This window comes from Phyllobates terribilis, unplaced genomic scaffold (genome assembly GCF_046119375.1).
Source record: "Phyllobates terribilis strain yellow unplaced genomic scaffold, ASM4611937v1 Scaffold_17__1_contigs__length_24005725, whole genome shotgun sequence".
NCBI classification, from domain to species: domain Eukaryota; kingdom Metazoa; phylum Chordata; class Amphibia; order Anura; family Dendrobatidae; genus Phyllobates; species Phyllobates terribilis.
Window position 1 is genome coordinate 12,846,897 of NW_027362777.1, and position 13,770 is coordinate 12,860,666.

The 13,770-nt window shown below is 42.6% G+C and overlaps 1 protein-coding gene across 1 annotated transcript in view; it reads left to right on the forward strand.

Moving 5' to 3' along the window:
• Positions 1 to 690: 690 nt before the first annotated feature.
• Positions 691 to 13,770, forward strand: part of LOC141176083 (uncharacterized) — a 42,047-nt gene continuing 28,967 nt past the window's right edge. Inside the window, exon 1 of the mRNA XM_073660073.1 lies at positions 691 to 1,069. Within this exon, the coding sequence (XP_073516174.1) occupies positions 986 to 1,069 (84 nt within the window). The 5' untranslated portion in view covers positions 691 to 985. The remainder of the gene's footprint in view (positions 1,070 to 13,770) is intronic.

The following is a 13,770-nucleotide window of genomic DNA, read 5'->3' on the forward strand; positions in this document are numbered from 1 at the left end:
CCAAGTACGGATGCAACTCTCCATCCTTTTTTTAACAAGACAAACCCTCACGGCGAGGTGGATGGACGTATATGACACTTAGGGCAGAGACACACAAGGCCATATAACTTGTGCGAGGATCGCATCGCACTGAATGGACTGGCCCGCACCTCTCCTGACCTGAACATGACAGCGTGATGTATTTCTATGTAGCTGTCAAGCTCAGGTCAGGAGAGGTGTCGGCCAGTACGAGATTTATGATGTGATCCTCGCAGGAGAAGTACGGCAGTCTGTCTCTGCCCTCAGCCGGACTCTTCTGAGTATAGTCTATCAAGGCTGCCCTCCCTGGAAGGGGTTAAACATACAATATTTCGGCCTTTTAGCTCCTGGTATGAAGTGGATAGCACAATCATATGCCGCCATATAGTAGACGTCGGGTAACTGGTGATAATCACCTCATGTGTCGTCTATTTGTCTCCAAGCAGGAAAATCCCACGTTACATTCACACATAAAACTGTAGAAAAGGCGGCGCGGGGTAATTGTGCCAGTAGTGAGGGGCAAATAATGCCGGAAATGTCACTGACTGCGGAGACGTCTCCATGTAGCGTCTTCACTCTGGATATCACTGTACAGGAGCCGCACAGTTCACACTGTGCATCCACTGAGGCCCCTGATCATGTGACCCCTGACTCCTCCCCTCCTGTGACCTCATCACAGGTCCTGTGCGCACAGAGCAGCCATATATGTTGTGGCGGCTCTGCAGGTGGAGGTATGTGGAGACCCCCATTACTGGGCGCAGGGGGCATTAACCCCTTCAGCACGGAGACTCTTTTGGGGTCTCTGTGTGGTGTGAACAGTGAGATAACAGCTGTGGACAGAATGCGGCTTAGCTGGTTCCCATCCACATTAGATCCATTCAGACGACTGCAGGATGAAGGACAGAAGCCCAGAGAAGTCCTCACACAACGCCATTATTCATCTCCTAGCTCCAGCACAGTAATGTAGATGCTAGTGATGACATTCGGAGGATTTGCAGCAATATGTGGCAGATACTTGCTGGATCTTCTGCTTTCTGGACCGGTTCTACTTGTAAGTCTTATTAACCCTTTCACCCCAGAGTCTGTTTCACCTTCCTTACAGGTCACTTTTTTCAATTCTGACCAGTGTGTGAAGAATTAAAGCAATGGCAAAGGGAAAAAATTAAAATGTTACTTTTCCCCACAAAAATGTTACTTTACCCCCAAATTTTGCATTTTCAAAAGGGTAACAGGAGAAAGTGCATCATACAATTTGTTGTGCAATTTTTCCTGAGTAAGCCGATATCCTATGTGTGGTAGGAAAACTACTGTTTGGGTGTACGGCAGGGCTCGGAAGGGAAGGAGTCCACTTGACTTTTTGTATGCAAAAATTTTTGGAATCGAGAGCATACCCCATGTCGGCCCCTGATGTGCCTATACAGTGGCAACCCCCCACAAGGGACACAATTTTTGAAGATAGACCCCTCAAGGAATTTATCTAGTTTTGTGGTGAGCACCTGGAACACACAGGTGCTTCACATAATGTTATAATAAGCCGAAGACGAACAACTCCCATACAACAAACTGTAATAATTATGTTATTGAACATATATTAAAAAGACAACAATTAAAAACAAAACCAGAATTAAAAAAGGGAAATCTACTGCAAATGAACAAGTAACAGGTAAAAAAGTTTTACTTATAGTTTATGCCAGATGTGAAAATACATATATAGATCCATATGGAGAAATATCTAATAAACACTAACTATATGATTACTTCATACATATAAATAAAAAGAGCATAGTGCATGTATGAGCACCACATATCTGTTAGTAGTGTCAGTTCATTTTTTAATGTCTCCCCCGAGTGGGACCATATGGAATCTTATGAAAACTCCAGAAATAAAGATATTTGGTCTCATTCAAAATCCATCACGGCTAGTTGCTGAGGTTATGCTATACAAATACAAAATTATTATTATTATTTATATAGCTCCATTGATTCCATGGCGCTGTACATAAGAAGGGGTTACATACAAAATACAGATATCACTTACAGTAAGCAAACTAACAATGATAGACTGGTACAGAGGGAAGAGGACCCTGCCCTTGTGGGCTTACATTCTACTGGATGATGGGGAAGGAGACAGTAGGTTGGGGGGTTGCAGTAGCTCCGGTGTTGTTGAGGTGGCAGCAAGCAAGGTCATGGCAGGCTGTAAGCTTGTTTAAAGAGATGTATTTTCAGGTTCCATCTGAAGGATAAAAGTGTGGTGGATAATCGGACGTGTTGAGGCACAGAATTTCATAGGATGAGGGATATTCGGAAGAAATCTTGGAGGCGATTAACCTCCACCTGTAGAGCCGCCACCACATATATGGTTGGTAGAGACTAAATCCAAGTTGACAAAATATAACTAGTGCTGTGATAGGGTAACAAGAGGTACACAATGTATTCAGGTATATTAATAACCCCTACAGAGCCATCTAGAATTGTTTAGCACAGGCTTTTGCAGAGCCTTTGTACTACCAGTAACGTGGAAGCCCCCTATATTTCCATTGACAGAAGACGCACCTGAGCGGGGACTTGCATTTTTTGTAGATTGAATTGAAGCTTTTTTTGAAAACATTTTACATAACATTTTCTATCACATTTATCCTGCGCTCTACGCTGAGCACTTACATTGGGGTTTCCATCTACAGTGGGGGAAATAATTATTTGATCCCTTGCTGTTTTTGCAAGTTTGCCCACTGACAAAGACATGAACAGTCTATAATTTTAAGGGTAGGTTAATTTTAACATTGAGAAATGGAATATCCAAAAAAATCAAGAAAATCACATTGTATAAATTAGATATTTTTTTGCATTTGGCAGTAAGAAATAAGTATTTGATCCCTCTGGCAAACAACACTTAATACTTGGTGGCAAAACCCTTGTTGGCAAGCACAGCAGTCAGACTTTGTTTGTAGTTGATGATGAGGTTTGCGCACATGTCAGGAGGAATTTTGGTCCACTCTTTGCAGGTCATCTCTAAATCATTTTGAGGCTGTCGCTTGGCAACTCAGAGCTTCAACTCCCTCCATAAGTTTTCTATGGGACATGACCCCATCCATCTTCCTTTCAGCAAGGTGAAGTCATCTTGTCCCCTTTGATGTTCTTAGGGTTGTACTCATTCTTCTTCTTCCTCCAAACATGGCGAGTTGAGTTAATGCCAAAGAGCTCAATTTTTGTCTCATCTGACCATAGCACCTTATCCCAATAACTCACAGAATCATCCAGGTATTCAATGACAAAATTCAGACAAGCCTGCACATGTGCCTTCCTGAGCAGGGGGACCTTGAGGGCACTGCAGGATTTTAAACCTTTAAGGTGTAATCTGTTACCAATGGTTTTCTTGGTGACTGTAGTCCGGGGTGCCTTGAGATCATTAACAAGTTCCAGTCCGTGTAGTTAAAGCCTGATCTCTCACCTTCCTCATGATCAAGGATACCCCACGAGGTGAGATTTTGCATGGTGCCCCAGATCGATGTAGATTGACAGTCATTTTGTATTTCTTCCATTGTCTTACTATTGCACCAACAGTTGTCTTGTTCTCACCCAGCATCTTACTTATGGTTTTGTAGCCCATTCCAGCTTTGTGCAGGTCTATAATCTTGTCCCTGACATCCTTAGAAAGCTCTTTGGTCTTGCCCATTTTGTAGAGGTTAGAGTCTGACTGATTAGTTAAATCTGTGGATAGTAGTCTTTTTCAGGTGATTATATAAGACAGCTGTCTTTAATGCAGGTAATGAGTTGATTAGGAGCGTCTAACTGGTCTGTAGGAGTCAGAACTCATAATGGTTTGTAGGAGATCAAATACTTTTTTTCTCACTGCAAAATGCAAAAAAAATTATCTAATGTATACAATGAGATTTTCTTGATTTTATTTTTTGGATATTCTATCTCTCAATGTTAAAATTAACCTACCCTTAAAATTATAGACTGTTCATGTCTTTGTCAGTGGGCAAACTTACAAAAACAGCAAGGGATCAAATAATTATTTCCCCCCACTGTAAATCTCTGAGTGACATGATTCAGATAAAACCCATTCACTATAACGAGGCAGCAGAGTTACTGTGGACTCCATCTCGTCTCTGTTTAGCGTTGTCTTTTTTGGTCTATTGCGCTTTTATGCTCTCTTAAAAATATGGACACTGCCAAATCATAGGACAGACTTGAGTCCACAATGTCTTAATCTGCCTTATTATAGGGAATCTTCCATTGGGTTTTCCGTCTGAATCACATATTTCAGAGATCTACATGGAAACCCTGATGTAAGCGTAGAGCGCAGGATAAATGTGCGCCAAGCCTTATTGCGATCTTTGGGAGGAAGAATGAACAAATCAACAGCAGGTGAAGAATTGTTTTTATTTATTTTTTATGCCGTTCCTCATGTGGTATAAATGATTAGACGACTTTATTCTATGGGTCAGTACGATTACAGCGATACCAGATTTATATTGTTTTTTATGTTTGGCTGCTGTCACACACTAAAAGATCCTTTTTTTTTTAGAGCTATAATTTTTCATTATCTCTGCCGACAGAGTCATTTAAGGGTTTGCTTTTTGCGGGACGAGTTGATGTTTTTATTGGTACCATTTTCGGGCATATAACATTTTTTGATCACTTTCTATTCCAATTTTTGGGAGGCAGAATGAACAAAAACAAGCAATTGTTTGGATTTTTTTATCTCGTTCCGCGTGTGCTAAAAGGCAGCTTTATTCTTCTGTTCAGTATGATTACTGCGATACTACGATTATATCATTTTTATATTTTGGCGCTTTTACACAATAATAACAATTTTATAGAAAATTAATTGTTTTTGCATCGCTATATTTTGACAGCTATATTTTTTTTCTTCTCTGCTGACGGAGCTGTATTACAGCTTGCTTTTTGCGTGACAAGATGATGTTTTTTGTGATACAATTTTAATTTAAATTCGACTTTTTGATGGTGTTTTATTTCACTTTTTTGGCAGCTTCATGAAAAACCATAGTTTTTGCTACCTTTTTTATTTTTTACACTGTTCACTGAAGGGGTTAACTAGTGTGACAGTTTTATAGATCAGATAGTTCTGGACGCGGTATTTGAGTACCAGGGGGTGACAGTACGAGAGACATAACCAGTCCGTGATGAAAGCACTGGAATTCTGCCTGACCAAAAATGTATTTTTATTCAATAAGGAGTACTTCCACCAGCTCAGGGGCACCGCGATAGGCAGCCCGTGTGCACCATCGTATGCCAACCTGCTCCTGGGCTAGTGGGAGGAAACTATTGTTTTTGGTGACACTTCGCAGTGCCCTGAGGAGAGTATTATCATATGGCTCTGCTACATTGATGATATCTTTGTCATCTGGAAGGGCACTGCGGAGACGTTCAAGGATTTTGTCAAGAAACTCAATGTTAACAATATTGGGTTACATTTTATGTATGAGTTGAATTCATCTAGCCTGGCCTTTTTGTACATTAAAATTGAGATCAATTCCAAGGGTGAAATTATCACTAAGGCACATAGGAAAGAAACGGCCACAAATTCCCTCCTGAGGTGGGAGAGCAACCATCCGGCGCCCCTCAGGAGGGAAATCCCCAAGAGACAATATTTAAGAATGCACCAGAATTGCTCTACCTTGCGGTCCTTCGAGAAGCAGGCAGATGACCTCAAGATAAGGTTTAAAGACAGAGGTTACCCCGAAAGAGCCTTGAGGGAGGCAAACAACGAGGCCTTAAAAAACCTGATCAAAGTGAAACTACACGATTCGTCATGAGATATTGCAATAGAGAGGAGGAGATTAGATCAATCCTCCAAAGGAGTATTAAAGATGGACACAGACATGGAAAATGAGATCACACCTTACCCACAAATCACATACCAAAAAGATAAATCTTTGAGGGATAGGCTAGTGCATAGCCAGTATCAGCTGAGAACCACCCCAACTTGGTTGGATAGAGGAATCAAAGGGTGTTTCACATGTGGGGTAAGATGTAAGATGTGTGAATCGATCCAGTCAATCAATGTTCAGAAGCAATGTTACTGGTATCAGGTACTCCATTCGGCACTTCATAAATTGTCGCACTAAGGGCATCATCTATAAGGGCATATGTGAGTGTGTGGTGGAGTACGTTGAAAAAACAAGAAGAGAATTTCGTAGGCGGGTGGGGAAACATATACGAGATATATGGAATAAAAGAGACACACTGGTCGCTAATCACATAAACCTACTGCATCACGGGGATGTAAGGAAGATCCTATTTATGGGGGTCGAGAAAATTACATCTCCGGTGAAAGGAGGTAACTGGGATAGGTCGATTTTACAGAGGGAGACCCGTTGGATTTTCAACCTCAGAACGGTACACCCGAATGGCCTGAATAAGAAAATGTCCTTAACTCCTTTCTTTGAAATAGAGGTGTAATAGGGACATATAGTCAGGGACAGCCGCCGACGAGTGGGGGCGCCATTGCGCAGGACAGGATGCCAACCTCCGCGTTAGGTAGGTGTGCAGATAGAGAGGGAAACGCTAGGGCATTTATAGATCTTTTCCACCCATTCTTTGGCAGTTTGGTTTGGTAGGGCAGTTCTGTATTGACTAGACACACCTGCCCACACTGTAACAAAACCCTCACTGGCGACAACAGTCGCTGATACATAGCACTCTCTTTGATGTCTCCAACATCGTTGACAGCCATCATTTCTGCTCAGCGTGAATCGATTTTAACCAATGAACAGCACTGAAGTCCACTGTTCCCTCGTCCAGCGTAGATGCTACCTGGCCCATGCAAGTCGATGACGCCTGTGCCTGGTGGTGTGGTCAGGAACCCTAGCAGACCACACTGATGTAAACTGTTTCGAATGGTCTGACATGACACTTGGGTGCCTCTCACCTCCCTTAAATGTGCCTGCAGTTGTGTGGCATTATTCAGTTCCGAAAGGCATTGTTCACAATGAAGCAGTCATCAGTGTGGGGTGTGGCCAAAGGATGTCCACTTCTCTGCCTTTCTGTGACTTTTCCACTCTCTCTGTATCTCTATTGCAACCTGCTGATGATGACACTCTGTGACACTCAAAGCTCAGTGACCACTTTCATCTGAAAACATCCTGCTTCAATTCTAACGCCTACATTTTTTGGGCGATTCATGGATCAAACACTTGTGAATTTTGCCATTAGGCTCCTTGTTAGAGAACAGCAAGTTGTGCAAAGAGTTCTGTAGGGTTTCTAGTCACTCAGCTGCGGTTGAGGAAGGCACCGGTTTCATTAAAATGTCCAGGCTAGTTTATTAGAACTTCATAAACCACTCAGCATAAGCTAACAAAAAGACGCCCTTTTCCGGCACAGTGAAAAACAGAAAGTAAATAGTTCAGACAGTGCTGTGGGTTCGCCTACTCAGGTCAGTGTCCTTTAGCAGACAGCCTGGAGGTCTCCACAGTTCCAGTCACAGACACTGAATGAGACACTTGGCCTTCATTTTATCTGCCATACCACACTCCCGGCTGGGACTATGTGAGCCCCACTCTTTGACTGCTCTTAAACTCGGCCCTGATACGCCCTATTAACCCTCAGCACTATCTGTCCTTGAGTCTGCTTTCCAAAGCTTACATCACCGAAGCTACCAACCTCGATGATATATATCTCCCATCAAGCACCTGTGTTACATGCAAGCCGCCTAAGCTCAGATAGGGGCGAGACCGATTACATGAATTCATTGGAATTCTGGGGGAACCGTTATTCCGGGCGACCATAGGCTGCAGCTTCTCTGAGGCACAGGACAGATTCAATTGCTGACCAGACACATTTGAAAGAGTCCTCATAAACGGTAGAACAGTAACATTTAATGAGGCATGGCCAATGCAATGTACATGTCTCTTTGAGCAACAGGCTCCAGTAATAACAGTACAATCTTCTTTGCAGCACAGCAGTACACAGTCTATTATCCTGTAGCATAGTACAGTACAGTTTAGATGCATACACAACCACAGGCTTTTCCTTCACAAGGTCTCAATTGTACACAGCATTCTTTATCCTGCATGGAGATGGGGGGGGGTTTGATGAGGGAGACGATCCCTATGACAGGATTCCTTCCAGTCCTTATCTTCCTGGTTGACAGTACTCCACACTGTTAGCTCAGGGAGTCTATCTGACCTGTGCTTAGCTTCCCTCCTGACCTGAATTCTGTTTTCTTGCCTTCTGTGAGATACAGATCATAAGCCACCTTTCTCTTCCGCTCTGGACAGACAGTAAACAACTTCCCCACAATCCCCCTGGGGCTCTGCTAAAACACTCCCCTTCTCCTGTGACTGTGTTAACCCCTCTAGTTGCTGGATGCTTCTGGAGCACACTTCCTGTCTCCTGTGCTTGTGTTACTTCTAATAGTTGCTGAATGCTTTTAAAGCAACAGCACTATTTCTGCACGTCACACATGTCCGGCGGCCATCTTACAGTACTGAAACATTGAACAGTTGGACATGTGTATCAAAACATTAAGAGATGGTCACATTAAAGAGGTTATCCACTGCAATGTGTAGTTGGCAGATGGATTTAAACCTAGGAAATAAGGCTTTCTTCAAATACCTTGTGTTTCCAAATGTGCCTGTGAGCGGCGCTATCGTTGTCCTCTTAGCACCATCATGTGACCCCCGGCTGCAGTTGCCTCTGATGTCTGGTGACTTCACGTCAAGTTCCGGAATTGATTGACTGGGCTGTGGGCGGCGTTTCACCACGTCACAGCCCAGCATCGTGTGCGCTCTCTCTTCACTGCTTTCATTAACAGAGTGGCGCAAGCCCGCGAGATGCTGGGCTATGAAGTGATGAAACTTCACAGCCCAGTCAATCATTGAGACTGGGACATCGGTGATGTCGGGTCAACTTCCAGTTCTGGGAGTTGTCATTTTTGCCCAGTCTCTTTCTTATGGTGGAGTCATGAACATTGACCTTAACTGAGGCAAGTGAGGTCTGCAGTTCTTTGGATGTTGTTGTGGGGTCTTTTGTGAGCTCTTGGATGAGTCATCGCTGCACTCTTAGGGTAATTTTGATCGGCCGGCCACTACTGGGAACATTCACCACTGTTCCATGTTTTTTGCTATTTGTGAATAATGGCTCTCACTGTGGTTTGCTGGCATGTCAAAGATTTAGAAATGGCTTTATAACCTTTTGCAGACTGATAGATCTCAATTACTTTGTTTCTCATTTGTTCCTGAATTTCTTTGGATCTCAGCATGATGGCTAGCTTTTGAGGATCTTTTAGTCTACTTCACTTTTTCAGGCAGGTTCTATTTAAGTGATGCCTTGATTGAGAACAGGTGTGGCAGTAATCAGGCCTCTATATGGCGAAATTGAACTCCGCTTCCCAAAGATGTGATAAACCACAGTTAATTTATGTTTTAATGGGGACTTTCAGCAAGGTGAAGTCATCTTGTCCCCTTTGATGTTCTTAGGGTTGTACTCATTCTTCTTCTTCCTCCAAACATGGCGAGTTGAGTTAATGCCAAAGAGCTCAATTTTTGTCTCATCTGACCATAGCACCTTATCCCAATAACTCACAGAATCATCCAGGTATTCAATGACAAAATTCAGACAAGCCTGCACATGTGCCTTCCTGAGCAGGGGGACCTTGAGGGCACTGCAGGATTTTAAACCTTTAAGGTGTAATCTGTTACCAATGGTTTTCTTGGTGACTGTAGTCCGGGGTGCCTTGAGATCATTAACAAGTTCCAGTCCGTGTAGTTAAAGCCTGATCTCTCACCTTCCTCATGATCAAGGATACCCCACGAGGTGAGATTTTGCATGGTGCCCCAGATCGATGTAGATTGACAGTCATTTTGTATTTCTTCCATTGTCTTACTATTGCACCAACAGTTGTCTTGTTCTCACCCAGCATCTTACTTATGGTTTTGTAGCCCATTCCAGCTTTGTGCAGGTCTATAATCTTGTCCCTGACATCCTTAGAAAGCTCTTTGGTCTTGCCCATTTTGTAGAGGTTAGAGTCTGACTGATTAGTTAAATCTGTGGATAGTAGTCTTTTTCAGGTGATTATATAAGACAGCTGTCTTTAATGCAGGTAATGAGTTGATTAGGAGCGTCTAACTGGTCTGTAGGAGTCAGAACTCATAATGGTTTGTAGGAGATCAAATACTTTTTTTCTCACTGCAAAATGCAAAAAAAATTATCTAATGTATACAATGAGATTTTCTTGATTTTATTTTTTGGATATTCTATCTCTCAATGTTAAAATTAACCTACCCTTAAAATTATAGACTGTTCATGTCTTTGTCAGTGGGCAAACTTACAAAAACAGCAAGGGATCAAATAATTATTTCCCCCCACTGTAAATCTCTGAGTGACATGATTCAGATAAAACCCATTCACTATAACGAGGCAGCAGAGTTACTGTGGACTCCATCTCGTCTCTGTTTAGCGTTGTCTTTTTTGGTCTATTGCGCTTTTATGCTCTCTTAAAAATATGGACACTGCCAAATCATAGGACAGACTTGAGTCCACAATGTCTTAATCTGCCTTATTATAGGGAATCTTCCATTGGGTTTTCCGTCTGAATCACATATTTCAGAGATCTACATGGAAACCCTGATGTAAGCGTAGAGCGCAGGATAAATGTGCGCCAAGCCTTATTGCGATCTTTGGGAGGAAGAATGAACAAATCAACAGCAGGTGAAGAATTGTTTTTATTTATTTTTTATGCCGTTCCTCATGTGGTATAAATGATTAGACGACTTTATTCTATGGGTCAGTACGATTACAGCGATACCAGATTTATATTGTTTTTTATGTTTGGCTGCTGTCACACACTAAAAGATCCTTTTTTTTTTAGAGCTATAATTTTTCATTATCTCTGCCGACAGAGTCATTTAAGGGTTTGCTTTTTGCGGGACGAGTTGATGTTTTTATTGGTACCATTTTCGGGCATATAACATTTTTTGATCACTTTCTATTCCAATTTTTGGGAGGCAGAATGAACAAAAACAAGCAATTGTTTGGATTTTTTTATCTCGTTCCGCGTGTGCTAAAAGGCAGCTTTATTCTTCTGTTCAGTATGATTACTGCGATACTACGATTATATCATTTTTATATTTTGGCGCTTTTACACAATAATAACAATTTTATAGAAAATTAATTGTTTTTGCATCGCTATATTTTGACAGCTATATTTTTTTTCTTCTCTGCTGACGGAGCTGTATTACAGCTTGCTTTTTGCGTGACAAGATGATGTTTTTTGTGATACAATTTTAATTTAAATTCGACTTTTTGATGGTGTTTTATTTCACTTTTTTGGCAGCTTCATGAAAAACCATAGTTTTTGCTACCTTTTTTATTTTTTACACTGTTCACTGAAGGGGTTAACTAGTGTGACAGTTTTATAGATCAGATAGTTCTGGACGCGGTATTTGAGTACCAGGGGGTGACAGTACGAGAGACATAACCAGTCCGTGATGAAAGCACTGGAATTCTGCCTGACCAAAAATGTATTTTTATTCAATAAGGAGTACTTCCACCAGCTCAGGGGCACCGCGATAGGCAGCCCGTGTGCACCATCGTATGCCAACCTGCTCCTGGGCTAGTGGGAGGAAACTATTGTTTTTGGTGACACTTCGCAGTGCCCTGAGGAGAGTATTATCATATGGCTCTGCTACATTGATGATATCTTTGTCATCTGGAAGGGCACTGCGGAGACGTTCAAGGATTTTGTCAAGAAACTCAATGTTAACAATATTGGGTTACATTTTATGTATGAGTTGAATTCATCTAGCCTGGCCTTTTTGTACATTAAAATTGAGATCAATTCCAAGGGTGAAATTATCACTAAGGCACATAGGAAAGAAACGGCCACAAATTCCCTCCTGAGGTGGGAGAGCAACCATCCGGCGCCCCTCAGGAGGGAAATCCCCAAGAGACAATATTTAAGAATGCACCAGAATTGCTCTACCTTGCGGTCCTTCAAGAAGCAGGCAGATGACCTCAAGATAAGGTTTAAAGACAGAGGTTACCCCGAAAGAGCCTTGAGGGAGGCAAACAACGAGGCCTTAAAAAACCTGATCAAAGTGAAACTACACGATTCGTCATGAGATATTGCAATAGAGAGGAGGAGATTAGATCAATCCTCCAAAGGAGTATTAAAGATGGACACAGACATGGAAAATGAGATCACACCTTACCCACAAATCACATACCAAAAAGATAAATCTTTGAGGGATAGGCTAGTGCATAGCCAGTATCAGCTGAGAACCACCCCAACTTGGTTGGATAGAGGAATCAAAGGGTGTTTCACATGTGGGGTAAGATGTAAGATGTGTGAATCGATCCAGTCAATCAATGTTCAGAAGCAATGTTACTGGTATCAGGTACTCCATTCGGCACTTCATAAATTGTCGCACTAAGGGCATCATCTATAAGGGCATATGTGAGTGTGTGGTGGAGTACGTTGAAAAAACAAGAAGAGAATTTCGTAGGCGGGTGGGGAAACATATACGAGATATATGGAATAAAAGAGACACACTGGTTGCTAATCACATAAACCTACTGCATCACGGGGATGTAAGGAAGATCCTATTTATGGGGGTCGAGAAAATTACATCTCCGGTGAAAGGAGGTAACTGGGATAGGTCGATTTTACAGAGGGAGACCCGTTGGATTTTCAACCTCAGAACGGTACACCCGAATGGCCTGAATAAGAAAATGTCCTTAACTCCTTTCTTTGAAATAGAGGTGTAATAGGGACATATAGTCAGGGACAGCCGCCGACGAGTGGGGGCGCCATTGCGCAGGACAGGATGCCAACCTCCGCGTTAGGTAGGTGTGCAGATAGAGAGGGAAACGCTAGGGCATTTATAGATCTTTTCCACCCATTCTTTGGCAGTTTGGTTTGGTAGGGCAGTTCTGTATTGACTAGACACACCTGCCCACACTGTAACAAAACCCTCACTGGCGACAACAGTCGCTGATACATAGCACTCTCTTTGATGTCTCCAACATCGTTGACAGCCATCATTTCTGCTCAGCGTGAATCGATTTTAACCAATGAACAGCACTGAAGTCCACTGTTCCCTCGTCCAGCGTAGATGCTACCTGGCCCATGCAAGTCGATGACGCCTGTGCCTGGTGGTGTGGTCAGGAACCCTAGCAGACCACACTGATGTAAACTGTTTCGAATGGTCTGACATGACACTTGGGTGCCTCTCACCTCCCTTAAATGTGCCTGCAGTTGTGTGGCATTATTCAGTTCCGAAAGGCATTGTTCACAATGAAGCAGTCATCAGTGTGGGGTGTGGCCAAAGAATGTCCACTTCTCTGCCTTTCTGTGACTTTTCCACTCTCTCTGTATCTCTATTGCAACCTGCTGATGATGACACTCTGTGACACTCAAAGCTCAGTGACCACTTTCATCTGAAAACATCCTGCTTCAATTCTAACGCCTACATTTTTTGGGCGATTCATGGATCAAACACTTGTGAATTTTGCCATTAGGCTCCTTGTTAGAGAACAGCAAGTTGTGCAAAGAGTTCTGTAGGGTTTCTAGTCACTCAGCTGCGGTTGAGGAAGGCACCGGTTTCATTAAAATGTCCAGGCTAGTTTATTAGAACTTCATAAACCACTCAGCATAAGCTAACAAAAAGACGCCCTTTTCCGGCACAGTGAAAAACAGAAAGTAAATAGTTCAGACAGTGCTGTGGGTTCGCCTACTCAGGTCAGTGTCCTTTAGCAGACAGCCTGGAGGTCTCCACAGTTCCA